Source organism: Nuphar pumila, chromosome 4 (assembly GCF_984573655.1).
Source record: "Nuphar pumila chromosome 4, dmNupPumi1.hap1.1, whole genome shotgun sequence".
NCBI classification, from domain to species: Eukaryota; Viridiplantae; Streptophyta; class Magnoliopsida; order Nymphaeales; family Nymphaeaceae; genus Nuphar; species Nuphar pumila.
This window is the reverse complement of record NC_143252.1, coordinates 12,055,304-12,073,297: the sequence shown is the minus strand read 5'-3', so window position 1 is coordinate 12,073,297 and position 17,994 is coordinate 12,055,304. Positions and strand designations below refer to the sequence as shown.

Here is a 17,994-nt window from a genome sequence, read left to right as displayed (position 1 = left end):
TGCTGTACATGTTACCCTTGGTTCCTTATGGTAAATTCAAGCTTGACCTTAGATCTAAACCTTGTGTGTTTATAGGATATAGATCTAACTACAAAGGTTAAATATATTATGACATTGTTACCAAGAAAACATTTATTTCAAGGCATGTTATATTTGATGAAAGAAAGCTTGTTTATGTAGGAAAGAAATAGTGTACTACTTTTCTAGATGTGTTAAATTGGATCCATAGTCAAATGCCAAACCCTGTCAAGAGCCTAATCTCAATTACCCAAAAGAGCTATTCCATGATCTTAGTCTTTTTACCTAATCTAATTGAAAACATGCCACCTTCCGAATCAGCCAATGAACCTAGAACACCAAACCAAGATAAACATGACTCTGAAAATGAACCTAAGAGTCCTACGATCCAACCTAGTTATTCAAGCAACCCTGACGTGTCAAGTTCCTCATCCTCTGGTTTAAACCTTATTATTGACCTTTCAAATCAAACTCCTCCTAGAACACATCATATGGTTACTAGATCTTAAAATGAAACTTTAAAATTGAGAGTTTTTTTATCCAAATATCCTATTGCTCTCTTGAGTGACCTAAGCCAAGAAGCGCAAGAACCATCCTCTTTTAGTCAAGCAGTTACCGAACCTAAGTGGTGTCAAGCAATGAAAGATAAAATAAAGGCTATCTATCAAAATGAGGCATGGATCCTTATCTTCCCTAATAAAACGTCTAACCTTGTTGGATGTAAGTGGATTTATAAGATAAAGAAATATGCTGATGAAATCATAGCCATGAACAAAGCTCACCTAGTTGCCAAAGAGTATAGCCAACAAGAGAGGATCAATTATTTTGAAACCTTTAGTTTGGTTATCAAACCCACATCTATTAGGATGGTGCTATCTATTGCTGTTAGTATGAGTTGACCTATTCATGAGTTAGATGTTAACAATGTGTTTCTTTATAGCATTATAAAAGAAGAAGTATATATGAGCCAACGACCAGGGTTTGAAGATAAGGGTCATCCTAATTTTGTACGCAAGTTAAATCGTGCTCTCTATAGGTTAAAGAAGGCTCCTCACATGGTTCGAGAGGTTTCATGTTTACTTAGAAAAACTGGGCTTTACTAAATCCAAAGTAGATCCTTCATAACAAAAACTGTCATATGTTTGTTCTCATATATATTAATGATATCATTGTTATTGGAAATTCATATGACAATATTAGACAGATTATTCAAGATTTTAGCAGTGAATTTCCTATCAAGGACTTGGGTCCTCTACATTATTTCCTCGGCATTGAAGTTATTCTCAAGTCCTCAGGAGTAGTGTTATGTCAAGTATATACCCTAGATCTTTTATTCAGAACAAATATGATAGAGTGTAAACCTATGGTTAGTCCTGCCACACTGAATGTTGTTCTCTCTAAACATGAGAGAACTCTAATGAAAGACGTCACACAATTCATGAGCATCGTTGAAGCCCTTCAGTTAAAATGTTTCTAAGGGTGAAATTAATGTGCAGTTTATCTCTTAACAAGATCAAGTAGCTAATATTCTCACCAAGCTACTAACAGGACCTAAGTTTAACTGTTTTAGAGTCAAGCTCAATCTCATGGAGAGTGGTTCAAGGGGGCATGTTAAGGTGACAAATCCAAATCCATGACTCAACATGAGGTCCAGATCCATCACAGAGTTCCATGTGTGTTCATAGTACAACATGAAGAACTCCAAGGCTAAGAGGAGTTATGATGTGGTGGATGAGACTCCTCCCAACAAGACTCTTAATGTGTATCATCCTAATGTCAATCCATGTATAATATGGACTCTTCCCAAAGATGTATCTCACTTTAGTGAGGAATCTGAGGAGACTGTAAAACAAAGAGTCCTCACCAAAGAGCATTTTAACCTCAAACAAAAAAAAAAGAAAAAGAAAAGAAAAGAAAAGAAAAAGAAAAAGAACAAGAAAGTGGAGGGTGAAAGGAAGAAGGAAAAAGAAAAAAATAAGATAAAAAGAAAAAAAAGAAAAAGAAAAAGAAAAATAAGGAATGAATCAACAAAAATAGAAAGAAAAAAATGATAATCATGTCCCTGCGACCTAGGCAGGGGACAGCTTACGCGGTGTTTCGGTGGATCACCCTTTTGCCTACACCCATAAGCCTATGCAGTGGCCACACCGCTTTTGACAACTCAAGCACAAGTAAAAGAAGTTTTTGATATACTTCCAAATTGGAAGACTTATTGATTTACAAACACACACATTGTTGTGCATCACCAAGCCTCACTGGTGGTAAGATAAAAAACCATATATAGGAGAACAGATAAAACCTCAATCTTTTCAGCCCCTAAAATCCTAACCACGTGTGCAAAGGCAAGGTTTGCCTCAATGATCCTGGCATCGGGGCGGGGCATTCATGACAGTTTATGTATATGCATGAACACATGCACAAACCAGGAGTCAATATAACCTCACAAAGCCAGTTAAATTCCTTGGAGATTTTATTAGGGGACGTTATTACAGATCTTTGTACAAGCAGGACATCATTGTCATCACCATCTACATATTAAGTCTATTTTCTGTAGAGGTCTGCCTCAATATTTACCCGTTTATTGTAAGAAACACGACTCCATGGTTTAATCAGTTTTACTTACTGGAGAGGACGTCTCTCGATCATTCTCTTCGTTCTGCAATGCTTCTGGTGAATTGGAAGCTGAGTTCTCAGTGGTGACAGCTCCAGATTCATTATCATCCTGGTTTCGGAAAAATGATGCAAAAGACAATGGATTGCAAGTGGAGCTCTCTCTTCGAAGGCCCTGTATCGTCCTCATTGCTGCCAGAGTGCTTCGGTAGATTTCCACAGTATCCTCCTGAAGGGAGGCTGCAGCCTCATCAGAGTTTGAGCTATCTCTCTGCTCGGCCTGTGTTTCTGGTTCAACAACTTCTGCTGCCAGCGGGAAAAGAAGCTCAAGATTGGCTTCGCATTCACGAAGCAGCCTCGTAAGAGGTTCTGTTGTGAAGAAAGGTTGATGAAGGGCACGCTGCGTGAAAGGCAGGCGTAATAGTGCCCCGGTTCTCTTGTCATACTTCTTCAGAATCTTTATAAGCCCTGCAAGTCAGAATTTCTTAGGCACCACTACAAAGGGATTCTGATATTTCAAGATAGGTAGGGAAGAAGCAGGCGTTACCTGCAAAATTAAGGGAGCTATAGTTTTTCAAAAGCACCATTTCCCCATGGATGGTGACGTAGTCCTTGCGGATATCTATCATCTCCTCACTAAACTCACTTTCAGATGTGAAATTACCATTGCCATTGGTTTTTTCTTTTACCCTTTCAATGCTTTCCTTGAGTTCCTGCAGTGAAGAATAAAGAACAAATCGAAATTGCATAGTTGGACGCAATAGAAAGCAATGCAGAGACAGAACTCTCATATGGACGAAGTTAATCACAGTTGTGAACGCAATTATAATTTATAATAATGCCACACTAATGTTTTCTGTTCTTGTCATTGTTGTCGTTGTCATCATGATCATCATTAAATACAAAGGCAAGCTCAAAACCCCAAATATTGTGACAGCAGTATGTCTCAGGGATTAGGATCACAACTTGGAAAGAAAAGTGCCTAAGGGCGTTGCTGTTAAACAAAATTATTGGTTCCATATCAGGAACTGGATATCATTTAACAGTTAGAATAGCTGCTAAGCATTTTTTAAGGAGACAGTTGAATATTTCTAAGGAGAAAACCGAATATACTTTTTGGGTATGTTTGCAACATCTTATGAAAGTTGGATTTTCTCAAGTGCCTATGATTACAAATCACAATTGCAGTACTTTCTCAAGTTCAGTGAGACGAGAAATTTGCAAGTTGTGATTGGGATTCTCACTTGAGAATGCTCCTTCCTTCAAACTTGTGAAAGTTGGTCACAAGATTGACCTTCTGATCAACAATCACAGCTGAACTTTCTCGAGTGTGATTGCTCATCCCACATGTGAACAACGTGGAAATGTTGAGCAAATTGTTATCATTTTGGTAGTCAATCCGGCCACGAAGTAGTTTGTTTGTGCATCTATAAGAATTAACGATCTCTCAAGTATCCCAATATGGCAAGAACTTTGTAATACCATGAGTATGCCCTCGCAGGAGCTTGTGTTGTTGGATCCTTTCCATCGCTATCGACCTATCAAGCGAGGAGCATGCTTTTTGAGTGAGGGCCATCTCTTTCCTACATCCATTATGGGCATTAAGACCGACCCTTGGAACCTTCTAACAGACGCGGAGCAATCCCTGTTTCACTATGCTTTCATTCCCGACCCACCATTGCCGCATGAGGCCAAACATATACTGAATTTGATCATTCTACCACGACAGCCGCAGGAATTCAGCATCCAGAGAATTAGAACATAAAAATATCATTCACCAATACATGCGGATCACATTCATTGCTTTTAAAAAAAAGGAACATCTCCTAAAGAAGTAAATTTCATGGCTTCGATATGCAATGTCGCAACGACAACATTGCAAAGGAGCATATTATGAACTTCTCTTATCCCGAAAAAACCGAGACAAAATTTGAGATATCTTATTAGGGATCAAAACACAACACAACTTATCCCGATTTTCCCGACAATCAAGTGCATGCAATCAATCAATAACTTCCAAACTCGTCAAAATCCAAACTTTCAGGACCAAATCGGCCGCAAAAAAAAAAGACACATCCAAGCAAATTCCCCCAAGAATAAGTCAAGATCACCTGCAACCGGATGATGAACTCCTCCTCCTTATCGACGTAGAAATCATTGAACTTCTCCAACTCCCGATCGAGGAGTCCGACGAACCACTCCTCCAAACACGCCCACCGCGCCCTCCCGTCGCCTCCAGGAGTCGCAACTCTAACCCCAACCCCACCGCCCTCATCGGGCTCGACGCCGGCGGCGGCGGCGGAGGAAGGGCCGCCGTTGGTGCAGGCGTAGAAATCGGAGCGGGCGAGGGAACGATCGGGGAGGGAGATCTGCTTGAGGAGCTTCTTGAGGGGCTTGTACGACAGGAACTTGTCCCGCCAATCGGGGAGCGTCTCCTCCAGGTGCGTCGTGAACTCCTTCCCGAACTTCATCTCCCCTCGATCTGCGAACCACCAACCATCTCTCGCAGCAAAACCCTAACCCTAGCAGATCTTAAGAGGGGCAGATTTTGAAGTGCAGAGAGAGAGAGAGAGAGAGAGAGAGAGAGATGAGGAAAGCCAAACGGAATCCTTATTCTCTCTTTCGACAATTGGGTTGTTTTTTTTTTCGATTTTTTTGCCATAAAGGAGAAGAGAGAGGATCAGGTCAAGGGGTGCCACGGAAGACGTTACCGTTAAGTCGCGCTGGACGCCGTCCATCACGAGATGAACGGCATTCATAGCACCTTGACGAGATGGACACCATCTGAGAAGGTGGGCCTTATTATTTTTTTATTTTTTTTGTCGGTTTTTTGAAATTTTTTTAGAAATGAACTTAAGCTGTTGGTGTGATGATAAAAAAGGCACGCAAGTCTGGGTGAGGGCAGATCAAGGGTAATCACTTTGAGTGTGCCGCAGAACCTGTCGCCTTCTATCTTTAGCTGACAGCTGTCAGTTGTGGGACCCTACAGGAGATGGAGGGCAGCCAGATGAAGCGGCACAGTCCAGGTGTGCAATGTGATTGCACCTGATCTGCCGTCATATTTAAAAGCAGTCCACTGCCACTCTTACTTCATTAGGTAATAAGAAATATATGTTAATCGCCAAGGTGGTATCCCATGTGGTAAGCGGAGTCTTGTGTGAAGCTGAAGGCTCAGAATCGAATCTCTCTGCCACATGGGACGGCTGTTGTTCAGGTACGGGTGCGCTTAACCCTGGCTTGCCTTTCAGAAAAAAAATTATATATTTTATACATATTTTTAGTAATTTCTTTTTTTTATCTTTAAATTTTTTTTTTATACGCACTGCCTCATTGGGTTTTGAACTTAGAATGTCCCAAGTGACGTGCACCAACTCCTACCAAACAAGCAGAGCCCTGTTGATAACCAGCTAAAACTCGGCCCATCTAACTCAAGTTAATATGAGATCGAACTTGGCTTCACTCACCACAAAAATGAGCCAAGCTTGAACACTTCAAGGTCAGCTCATTTACCAGTACTAGATCCTACTCCTAATGCATCATTGATCTTTAGCAAGTAGAGGTGGGCAATGGGCCAGGTGGCCCACAGGCCGGCCCACCATGGACCAGACTTGGGCTTTTAAATTTGCCTCAACTTGAACTAGGCCTTTGGCCCAGCCGGAATATATATATATATATATATATATATATATATATATATATATATATATATATATATATATATATATATATATATATATATATATATATATATATATAGATAGAGAGAGAGAGAGAGAAATAAAAACCTTTTCAATGGAAAACCCTCCCAACTCCTCCCAATGAATGTTTTATTGTATTTTTGGCATTTGTTTCTAGATTTTGACTGTATCTATATGGTTGTTTTTATACTGATACATGAATAAGTTTTTATAAGATTTAAAATTAATGGCGTACTATTTTTATAAAGTTTTAAAGCTCCAAGTACCATTTTTTCTATCCAAAATTCACTATCCAAGTATTGATTTATAGTAAATCAATCATGCTGAACACGAAGTGTCAGAATTTTAAAAAAATAAAAAAATAATTATTGGAAAGGTTTTGAAGGGTTTCCATTGAAGAGGTTTTAACTTTTAATTCCCTATATATATATATATATCCAGCCCGATTAAGCCCACCAGCTTAACTGGCGGTGAACCGAAGATTTCTCAATGGGCTGGCCTGAACCGAGCCTTAGGCCCAACCCTTCAATTGACGGGCCGGCCCAGTCAACAGCCCGATCAATTAGCAGGTTGGATCAGCCCATTGCCCACCCCTACCAGCAAGTCTCGCTAAACTTGCAATGTTGGACTTGGTTTAATAATAGTAACAAACAAGAGTTGGATTAAATAAACTTAATTTAGCTGTGCTTCTAACAATTTGAAACCATAAATGCGCTTTTTTATTTTTTATTTATGAGCAAAGAAAATCCTCACCGAGAACCGGGTCAATTAATAGGCCCGCCGCCTCTTTTGAGGTAAAAAAAGAACTCAGTCGAGGACACGACCACCCAGCTTGAGAGAATCCGGTGCAATATGATTGCACAAAAAATGTGCTGCAACGCCTGCGCATGACACATGGCTGGGGCGTAACTGACGGAGACGGATGTCTCGGTCCGTTACTTTGGCGCCCGACGTTATTTCTTGTATGAAGTTTGATTTATTGGCTCCTCAAATCCAGAATCACGAGGGTTTCCACTCCATTGTCTCCTCCTCTTCCTCCTGGGCGTCTCCTCCATCATCTCCACCTTAACGAGGGTTTCTCCGGCGTCTCCTCCTCCTCCTCCTGGGTGTTTGTATCCTTAACATTCTCTCTCTCTCTCTACAATCGATGGTCTGCACCATCGATTTCTGGTGCCTAGATGAAGGGCTGGGAGGCCAGAACGGCTACAAGCAAAAGAGATCGACGACCGACGATAGTGGCGAATCCCTCGCCATGGAGGTCGACGATGCCGCATCTTCGAAGAGGTCGACCGAAGATGGTGGCGAATCTATCTCTCTCTCTCTATGTATATGTTTTTTTTTTTTGCCTACATATGCACCTTCCTCTCCTCGTTTTCTTTCACTGTTTTACACTCCCCAGCCCCCCTTTCCCTGTCAGCCAAAGGAATGCATTCCTTTGGATTTGAGGGTGTGGGTCTACGTTTATTCCCTCCCAACTAAGTTGATTTTTTTTTGTTTTAGTGGGTTTTCTTGCTTGTCTGTTTCAGTTGAGAAAGTGGTTTTCACTTTTACTCTGTTTTTGTAGGTTCAGTTTTGGGATTTTCCTGCTAGGTTTGTGGTTGTTTTGAGCAAATGGGTGTGGTTTATTCTCATTAACTTATATGTGATGTGTTCTGTCTATTGCTGCAAATGTTACAAGTGGTGAAGAATATGGTGATGATCACATATCCAGCAAACTATTGAAGTTAAGCCGTCTAAATTTGATAAACGTTTACAATGGATTACTTTAAAGATAAGAGTTCCTGATATGTTGATTAAGCGAACTGCACTTCAAATTCTAGTGGTGCTAGGTGATGGCCTCTTGTGATGTCGAGGGGAAGACAACAACAAAATTTTCTAACATCTTCAGCATTGACATGAGCATAATTTCTTGAGAGGGTGGTGTGTGTTCTGCACGTCGGAATATCCGACCCGCAATAATTCATATGCCAATGTTGCTGACGATGACTTTATAATAAAATAACATATAAAAAAGGTAGATATGTTTTTGATGAAAATGTCCTCCCGTAAAATAGATATGCATTGGATGAAAATGTCCTCCCATGCCCCGTAAATAGATTTGCACGTTTCGCCTTTGTTTTTAGCTTGTGTTACAATACATGGCCGCCTTCTTGTTTCTGCCTAATGAGTTGTTGAGCCTGATTCAAAGTTTTTGCCCTTGCAGGAAGGGGGTTCGGGGGCTCCCCTTGACACGGATCTCATTGCGCGGTCAGCGGGCGGGGGGTCGGGGGGGGGGGGAGTGCTCTCCGAAAGTTTTTTTTTTTTGACTTATGTTTGAGACTCGATTTCTTATGAATCAGTCTCAACTTGTTTAGGTTTAGGGTTGTCGCCCTTGCCTTGTATAAATTCTTTCCTTTTTTTCTCTTGTAACTGTTAAAAAGAGCAATAAGATTTCTCTCTGAGTGGTCATGGTTTTTTTTATTCTCTCTATGTTGAAAAGAGCGATTTACAGTAAAAATCAAATCAGAGAGTAGCGATTTACAGTAGAAATCAAATCAGAGAGTAGCGATTTATAGTAGAAATCAAATCAGAGAGTAACGATTTATAGTAAAAATCAGATAAGAGAGTAGCGATTTACAGTAAAAATCAGATCAGAAAGTAGCGATTTACAATAAAAATCAGATAAGAGAGTAGCAATTTACAGTAAAAATCAAATAAAAGAGTAGCGATTTATAATAGAAATCAGATAAGAGAGTAGCGATTTATAGTGAAAATCAAATCAAAGGGTAACGATTTACAGTATAAATCTGATTTGTATTGTAAATCGCTACTCTCTGATTTGATTTTTATTGTAAATCGCTACTGTCTGATTTTATTTTTATTGTAAATCGCTACTCTCTTATCTGATTTCTACTGTAAATCGCTACTCTCTGATTTGATTTTCATTGTAAATCGCTACTATCTTATCTAATTTCTATTGTAAATCGCTACTCTCTGATTTGATTTTTATTGTAAATCGCTACTCTCTTATCTGATTTCTATTGTAAATCGTAACTCTCTGAATTGATTTCTACTGTAATTCGCTACTCTCTTATTTGATTTTTATTGTAAATTGTTACTCTCTGATTTGATTTCTACTGTAAATCACTACTCTCTTATCTGATTTCTATTATAAATCGCTACTCTACTCAGTTTGACGTTGCCATCATTATCTCTGTTGTAAATCGTTATTCTTTGTCTACTCAGTTTGACGTTTGTACCCTGGTATTATGATGAACAATAGACAGAATGTTGATTTTTCTGGTAGTTCAACTATTTCTCACGAACAGACGACGACAAAGGGTACTCCGACAATAATAGACGACGATGGTAACGGCAAAGGGTGCTTCGATGGCAGCTGACGATGACAAAGAGTGCTCGAACAATAGCAGAAAGTGACAAAGGGTGTTTTGGCGGCAACAGATGACGGCAAATGGTGCATCGTCAATCGGAGCTCTTGTTACAGCAGATGGTGCATCGTCAAAGGGTGATCCAGAATGTTTAGGGCGCCATATTGCGAGGAGCTCCTATAAAAGCCGATGACTTTACTCCTTAGGGCAAAAATGATGATGATTTTAACCCTTTTTGGTGGGAGGACATTTTTGTTATTTCCTCAAAACATCGTTTTATAACGTTAATGGTGAGAAAGGGTACTTAAGTCTTTGCAAACACACCAAACTCCAATGCTAAGTGATGTTGACACACACGGGGAAATGAACCCCACATGATTGCATACGTAGCGCTCATTCATACCCGAGAACACGCACCTGCGTGTTTCGGGGGGGAACATATAACCTGCTTCATAATTTCTTGCATTGCAACAAATTCTTTTGGCTATCTTTTGTGTACTTGGGAGTCTTTTTTTTTTAATCCTTATTTGCTTGAGAATTTCTCATAAATCTTATCTCGAACAGGTAGCTTTTCTTCTTGGTCTAGTTCATTTGATTGTGTTTATTCAAAATTTATCATTTGGTTTCATAATTTAGCAATTGATGTGATTCTTTATCGAAGTTTTTTTTTTTTGACTTATGTTTGAGACTCGAATTCTTATGAATCAGTCCCAACTTGTTTAGGTTTAGGGTTGTCGCCCTTGCCTTATATAAATTCTTTCTTTTTTTTTCTCTTGTAACTGTTGAAAAGAGCAATAAGATTTATCTCTGAGTGGTCATGATTTTTTTTATTCTCTCTATGTTGAAAAGAGCGATTTATAGTAAAAATCAAATCAGAGAGTAGCAATTTACAATAGAAATCAAATAAGAGAGTAACGATTTATAGTAAAAATCAAATCAGAGAGCAATTTATAGTAGAAATCAGATAAGAGAGTAGCGATTTACAGTAGAAATCAAATCCAAAAGTAGCAATTTACAATAGAAATCAGATAGAGAGTAGCAATTTACAGTAGAAATCAAATAAGAAAGTAACGATTTACAATATAAATCAGATAAGAGAGCAACGATTTACAGTGGAAATCAAATCAAAGAATAACTATTTACAGTAGAAATCTGATTTGTATTGTAAATCGTTACTATCTGATTTGATTTTTATTGTAAATCGTTGCTGTCTGATTTTATTTTTATTGTAAATCGCTACTCTTTTATCTGATTTCTACTGTAAATCGCTACTCTCTGATTTGATTTTTATTGTAAATTGTTACTTTCTTATCTGATTTCTACTCTAAATCGCTACTCTCTTATTTGATTTTCATTGTAAATCGCTACTCTCTGATTTGATTTTTATTGTAAATTGTTACTTTCTTATCTGATTTCTACTATAAATCGCTACTCTCTTATTTGATTTTCATTGTAAATCGCTACTCTCTTATCTGATTTTTATTGTAAATCACTACTCTCTTATCTGATTTCTATTATAAATCGCTACTCTTTTATCTGATTTTTATTGTAAATCGCTACTCTCTAAATTAATTTTTACTGTAAATCGCTACTCTCTTATCTGATTTTTATTGTAAATCGCTACTCTCTTATCTGATTTCTATTATAAATCGCTACTCTTTTATCTTATTTTTATTGTAAATCGCTACTCTCTAAATTGATTTATACTGTAAATCACTACTCTCTTATCTGATTTCTATTGTAAATCGTTACTCTACTCAGTTTGACGTTGTCACCATTATCTCTGTTGTAAATCGTTATTCTTTGTCTACTCAGTTTGACATTTCCACCCTGGTATTATGATGAACAATAGACAGAATGTTGATTTTTCTGGTAGTTCAACTATTTCTCACGAACAGACGACGACAAAGGGTGCTCCGACAATAATAGACGACGATGACAACGGCAAAGGGTGCTCCGGTGGCAGCTGACGATGGCAAAGAGTGCTCCAACAACAGTAGAAAGTGACAAAGGGTGTTTTGGCGGCAGCAGATGACGACAAATGGTGCATCGTCAATCGGAGCTCCTGTTACAGCAGATGGTGCATCGTCAAAGGGTGATCCAGAATGTTTAGGGTGACATATTGCAAGGAGCTCCTGTAAAAGCCGAGGAGTTTACTCCTTAGGGTGAAAATGATGATGATTTAACCATTTCTGGTGGGAGGACATTTTTGTCATTTCCTCAAAACATCATTTTATGACGTTAATGGTGGGAAGGGGTACTTAAGTCTTTGCAAATGCACCAAACTCTGATGCTAAGTGATGTTGACACACACGGGGAAACGAGCCCCACATGATTACATGTGTAGCGCTCATTCATACCCGAGAACACGCACCTGCGTGTTTCGGGGGGGAACATATAACCTGCTTCATAATTTCTTGCATTGCAACCAATTCTTTTGGTTATCTTTTGTGTACTTGGGAGTCTTTTTTTTTTAATCCTTATTTGCTTGAGAATTTCTCATAAATCTTATCTCGAACAGGTAGCTTTTCTTCTTGGTCTAGTTCATTTGATTGTGTTTATTCAAATTTTATCATTTGGTTTCATAATTTAGCAATTGATGTGATTCTTTATCGAAGTTTGGAAATTCTAAAATTCTATTTCATCTTCTTGGAAGAAGAAAGTGTCAGAAGCAAGAATAGGACACACATCCTTTCTTGATTCTACTATGTTTCAAATAGTCTTTATGTTGTGGTGCATTGATGCAAACTTTTGGGTACTCCTTGGACTAAACCACAGCCACCAATTTTTCATTTTTATCCTCTGGCACTCTCATTTTCGCATTTCTTAAGAGTGCAAAATGTTGCCTTAGGTTTTATATTCGAGTTGCTAGTCAAATTTGCAATCACTGTATGTGCTTTTGTCATTCTCTCTATGTGAATGTAACATGTGCACTTTGTTTGGAGATGAAAGACTATGATTATGTGTAGGCTCAAACTCTGACACAATTAATTTGCCATTTGCTCCTCTCTTACAATCACATCTTGTATTTTCCCTTACCTTCCTATAACCATCTTTTATCATTGATCTCCAAAAACCTTGCTTGTAACAACACCATTCTTTACTAGTAAACACACAATTCTTACTTACCTTATGATTCATATTTCAAACACTAAATCCTTAGTTTTTAGCATACCCGTTATAAAACTTATATACTTGATGTTCATCCTCAATTCCATATCAATCTCTGGAGCATCACCACAAGTTGTGGTGTAACTACCAATCTCACATAATTGTTGCACTTCAATATTACAGGTACCATCTTCTGTAACAAGAGCATCATTTTCTTCATAAACATGCACCATCTTCTGGCAAATAAAATGTTAGTATTTGAACAACCATATCTTGTATAATAAAATGGCTATCATGACTAAGAGAAGAAGATGGTACTTGTAATATTGAAGTGCAACGATTATTTTGTGGATGTATAATGTGGGCATTGGGCTGGACTGCCTGCTGGCAGGCCGTTAAATTTGGCCCTGGCTCGTCCCGGTCCAGCCCAGCCCGTTTAGGCCCACGGGCCTAATGGGCAGGCCGTGGGCTGTCGTTTTCCCAATGGGCCCAAACCAGACCTTTGGCCCGGCCCATCATTTGACAGGCCAGGCTTTGACCGGGCCGGTCAATGACCTGACCTGTTGCCCACCCTATGATACTTGGTCCCCTGGCGAGGGAGATGTAAGAAGGATTGCCAACTTGACCCTTAGCTCAACTGGTTATTTACTAAAGTCACACATGCATGAAAAATCTTACCTCTTGTGAAACAAACAGATCAACGATTTCATCATTTTTCCTCACACACACACACACACACATATATATATATATATATATATATATATATATATATATATATATATATATATATATATATATATATATATATATATATATATATATATATATAAAAGCTGAATTTGGATTCAAATGTAAAGGTACTGAAGCTAAAATTGAATTCGGCTAAACCAAATGTGACTCCCAATACCGAAACCAAGTGAATGGATTTGGGTCGGGTTTTATGTCAAATTCAAATCCAAATATTTAGGTCCTTACTAGGGGTGGCAATCGGGTCGGGTTGGCGTGTCAGCATACCTCAACCCGAACCCGACCCGTTTATTAAACGGGTCAGCTGTGGCAAACACGAACCCGACCTGTTTAATAAACGGGTAACCCGACACGACCCGCCAACCCATTTAATAAATGGGTTGGGTCAGGTAAACAGGTTTTCAGGTTCGCGGGTCAGATTGGCGGGTCGGGTTGGCGGTTGACGGATCGGGTTGGCAGGTAGGCAGGTTGGCGGGTCGGGTTGACGGGTCGGGTTGGCGGGTTGACGAGTCGGGGTGGCGGGTCGGGCAGACGGGTTGGCGGGTTGACCCACCCGCCTAACCCGTTTATTAAACGGGTCAGCCGGGTTGACGGGTTGGCATACCCCCAACCCGAACCCGACCTGTTTAATAAACGGGTTACGCGGGTCGACCCGTTTATTAAATGGGTTGGCTTAAGCCCAACCCGAACCCGCCTAAGAGACGGGTTGGCGGGTCGTGTCAGAAATTGCCACCCCTAGTCCTTACAAGTAATGCCAGAATGTATTTGGGAAGGGGTGGATCCTCACCTGATCTTAGCCCAACCCAGTTACCGTGCACATAGTCCAAGATCCTGGCCCATGAACCTAACAATACCCGGCCTGTATAAAAATGGATCGTGCAACACTTGATCAGATACAAGCATGGATATGGATCATATATAGACACCAACAATAGTATGAGAACTTGATAATCAACCCAAACCATTTACATCAAAAGGTATGACCTGGAAATTGGAATAATAAGTGTACCCCGACTCATAGTTTCATAATGGACCAATATACATGTCGGAATCGTCTTAGATGGATATGGATCTAGATCAGCTTGAGTGGTCAATGCTAGCCATTGGGCTTGGTTTGGATTTCTAAAATCAAGTCAATGGAAGAATCTAGACTTGCCAACTCATGAGTAGGGACCATCTTAAATGATAGGGGTCTTTGTTCCCAAAAATTTAAAAACTAGAAGGAAGCACCAAAACTATACCAAAGTTGAAAAGGGCACATAAAAGGGTGATTCCAAATTTCCAATGCATACTTTCCAAAGGCTAAAGTTTAGATTCCACACAGTAGCAAATCATACTAGATATGAGTTCATAGGGAATCTTCTTGACATCACCTATTGGGGTAGACACCTTTAATCTTAGTATTTTATTAAAGCATATTCTCTATATTATAGAATTCCCGGGGTCCACATATTTTCTAATAAAGGATTATTTATCTCAAACTGCATCGTATATGTCCAAAATGATGATGATGGTAGTAGTAGAAGTGGGCCAAGTGGTGGCCACAGCCACCGTGGGCTTTGAGGCATTCATGATTGACCACTTGATATTGTTATGGTATTTCCTAGGGGTGGCAATCGTGTCGGGTTGGCGGATCAGCATACCTCAACCTGAACCCGACCCGTTTATTAAACGGGTCGGCTGTGGCAAACACGAACCTGGCCCGTTTAATAAACGGGTAACCCGACACGACCCGCCAACCCATTTAATAAATGGGTTGGGTCGGGTAAACAGGTTCTCAGGTTCGCGAGTCAGGTTGGTGGGTCGGGTTGGCAGACGGGTTGGCAGGTTGACCCGCCCGCCTAACCCGTTTATTAAACGGGTCAGCCGGGTTGGCGGGTTGGCATACCCAACCCGAACCCGACCCGTTTAATAAACAGGTTAGGCGGGTCGACCCGTTTATTAAACGGGTTGGATTAAGCCCAACCCGAACCCGCCTAAGAGGCGGGTTGGCGGGTCGGGTCAGGTTTTGCCACCCCTAGTATTTCCTGCATAAACATTACTAGGTATTTCATAGGAACAAATTGGTATTCAACATGTTTAAAACATTTAGAGATCTGCAGTAGCACCAGCATCGTTTATGTTAGGCAGGATTTGCATGATAATGGATTGCATAAATCTTCCTGTTATATGGATACTTTCTGATGCAGGAGTAGAGCATAAGACCCAGTTTACAAGGGTCCATTAAGATCTATCTTAGTTTTTTAAATATTTTTATTTGGATCTTTGTATTTAGATATTTGAATATCGTTTTATATTTTTTTTTGGAAGTTATCTAAACAGGTTAATTAGTTTGAATGTAATTAGGAAACTCTTAATTATAAAAAAAAATGAGAGATTTAGGAGGTTATTCAGTTTGAGAAAATATATTCTTTTAATTTTTAATTGTTTTTTATGTCTCTTTATTTCTTTCAATTTCTTGTTTTTTTAAATAATCTCATGATTGTCAAGATTTTCTCGTAAATAGAGCAACTGATTTACATCGCTTAATTTCCCACTAGTCAAAAATTGTATTTTTGCTAAAAACCACCCAGTTTTTAAAACCAGTGAGACACCTTAGAGGGCATTTCTTCTGTATGATTGCCACAATGCAAAGTTTTTTTTTTTTTTATAGAGAAAGCTGAGGTTGGGCAGATCCCTACCAGTTATACAACCATATCCTTGGGATTCGAACAAGCAACGTCCCAGCACAAGATGACGTGCTCTAACTGCTCTTGCCGATATCAAATATTTGTGAAAGAGGGAATCGGTGTTGATGGCTATTCTTATTTTAGTGGAAAAGATTTGTTATTATTCCAATTTCTTTTCACTTCCTATCCGAATCCGACATATTTTCTCGGATAGGATCCTTTTAAGTAAAATTCGAATGTGGCTATCTGTTCAATCGGATCACTTTCTAATTCAGATCAGCATTTTAAATCAGATCTAAAGTTGATCTGAATCAAAATCCGACCTGAATGCATTTTTTACATGTAAAATAACTTTTGTTCTATTTTTTTAGAATCCAGTATTATCACATGTATTTTGGATTTGGATTCAACCTAACCTTTTTGGATCTGATTTACATTCTGATCTACAGTTTGCATTTCAGATTCGGATTTAGATCTGATAGGACCTGGCCCAATTCCAACCTGTTTACACCCTACTAAAGACTGCTCATCTGGTAGAGAACCAATAAAAGTCACCGAGTTTGAAACCTGTATGTGTGCGTCCTTTGCCAAAAGAATGAAGCTAGGTGTATGGGCAAGGGGGACCTGGATTTTTTTGCTTGATTTTTTTTTTTAACTTATAACCCAAATAAACTGCACCCGGCACGAAGACCTGGTCGTGCTGGCTCAGTTTGTCATACCTATGGTCATCATGCCGACAATGTAAAACTCCAAGGCTAGGATCTCTGCTCCTGGGGCCTACGCTACCCATTGGCTTGCGCAAGTGGACGACACCCATGAGAATCGAACCTTGACTACCCGTCTAGCAGTCAAGCCCCCACCCCATTACGGGATTTTTTTGCTCGAACTTGGCTTGACTTGTAACAAAAAAGAGCTGAGTTTGAACGCCTCAAGCCCTAAATGCTCATACAACTAAAAGATAACAAAGGTGCTAGGGAGTAAGGGACAATGACCATGAGTATATGTGTTAGCAAGACCATAGTTTATGATGATATATGATGAAACTTGTGATATAAAAAAGAAAAAATACGTCTTTTTAAAGGATTCCAGTTGTATAATTAAGCAGATTTTTTTTTTGACGAATAAAACTGAGTTTGGGTAGACCCCCACCAGTAATACAATTCATACCATTGGGTTTTGAACTTGCAACGTCACAACACAAGGTGACGTGCACTACTTGCTCCTACCAAACATGCATGCAAAGGTCCCATTGGTAATTAAGCAGATTTAATAGGGCAAATGACAACTTCAAATCTACCAGAACCAGGGCACCTTTGAATGCCTTAGAGTTTTTATTTTATTTTATTTTATTTTATTTATAACCCAAAGAAACCACACTCGCACGAAGACTTGGTCGTGCCTGCCATACCTATGATCATCGTGCCGGCAGCATAAAACTCCGAGGCTAGGACCCCTGCCTTCGGGGCCTATGCTATGTGTTGGCTTGTGAAATGTCTGAGACCTTATATTGGAGGATCTGAGATGATGGGGAGCATGCTGATGTGGCATGGGTTCTATGCCAAGATCTGAGGTAATTCAAACAATTGACTTTGTATAAGGAATTTAAAGTTATGGATATAAAAATCACCAATTTCCCCATACTTTTTAGTTTCTTTTGTAGATGAGATTATAGATTTTTTTGCAAATACAAACATTGTTTCTACATATCTAGAAACCGGAGATTCAATATCCGTCCACATTGAGGTGGCAGAATTTGATTGGTTGGGAGTA

The 17,994-nt window shown here is 39.3% G+C and overlaps 1 protein-coding gene across 1 annotated transcript; it reads right to left on the bottom strand.

Moving 5' to 3' along the window:
* Positions 1-2,455: 2,455 nt before the first annotated feature.
* On the bottom strand, positions 2,456-5,240 carry LOC149839386 (SPX domain-containing protein 4-like). Its single transcript, XM_090004108.1, has 3 exons — positions 4,740-5,240; positions 3,176-3,341; positions 2,456-3,096 (listed from the first exon to the last, which is right to left on the bottom strand). The coding sequence occupies exons 1-3, from the start codon at positions 5,097-5,099 to the stop codon at positions 2,624-2,626; spliced, it is 999 nt and encodes a 332-aa protein (XP_089860234.1). The 5' UTR covers positions 5,100-5,240; the 3' UTR covers positions 2,456-2,623.
* Between the last annotated feature and the right edge of the window lie 12,754 nt (positions 5,241-17,994).

Bases quoted from the DNA above. Each gene is read 5' to 3' on its own strand.
- LOC149839386 (XM_090004108.1), bottom strand. From the start codon at position 5,099: ATGAAGTTCGGGAAGGAGTTCACGACGCACCTGGAGGAGACGCTCCCC. The intron at 3,342-4,739 runs GTGATCTTGACT...TCTTCACTGCAG, and splicing joins AGTTCATCATCCGGTTGCAG to GAACTCAAGGAAAGCATTGA. The intron at 3,097-3,175 runs GTAACGCCTGCT...TCTGACTTGCAG, and splicing joins TAGCTCCCTTAATTTTGCAG to GGCTTATAAAGATTCTGAAG.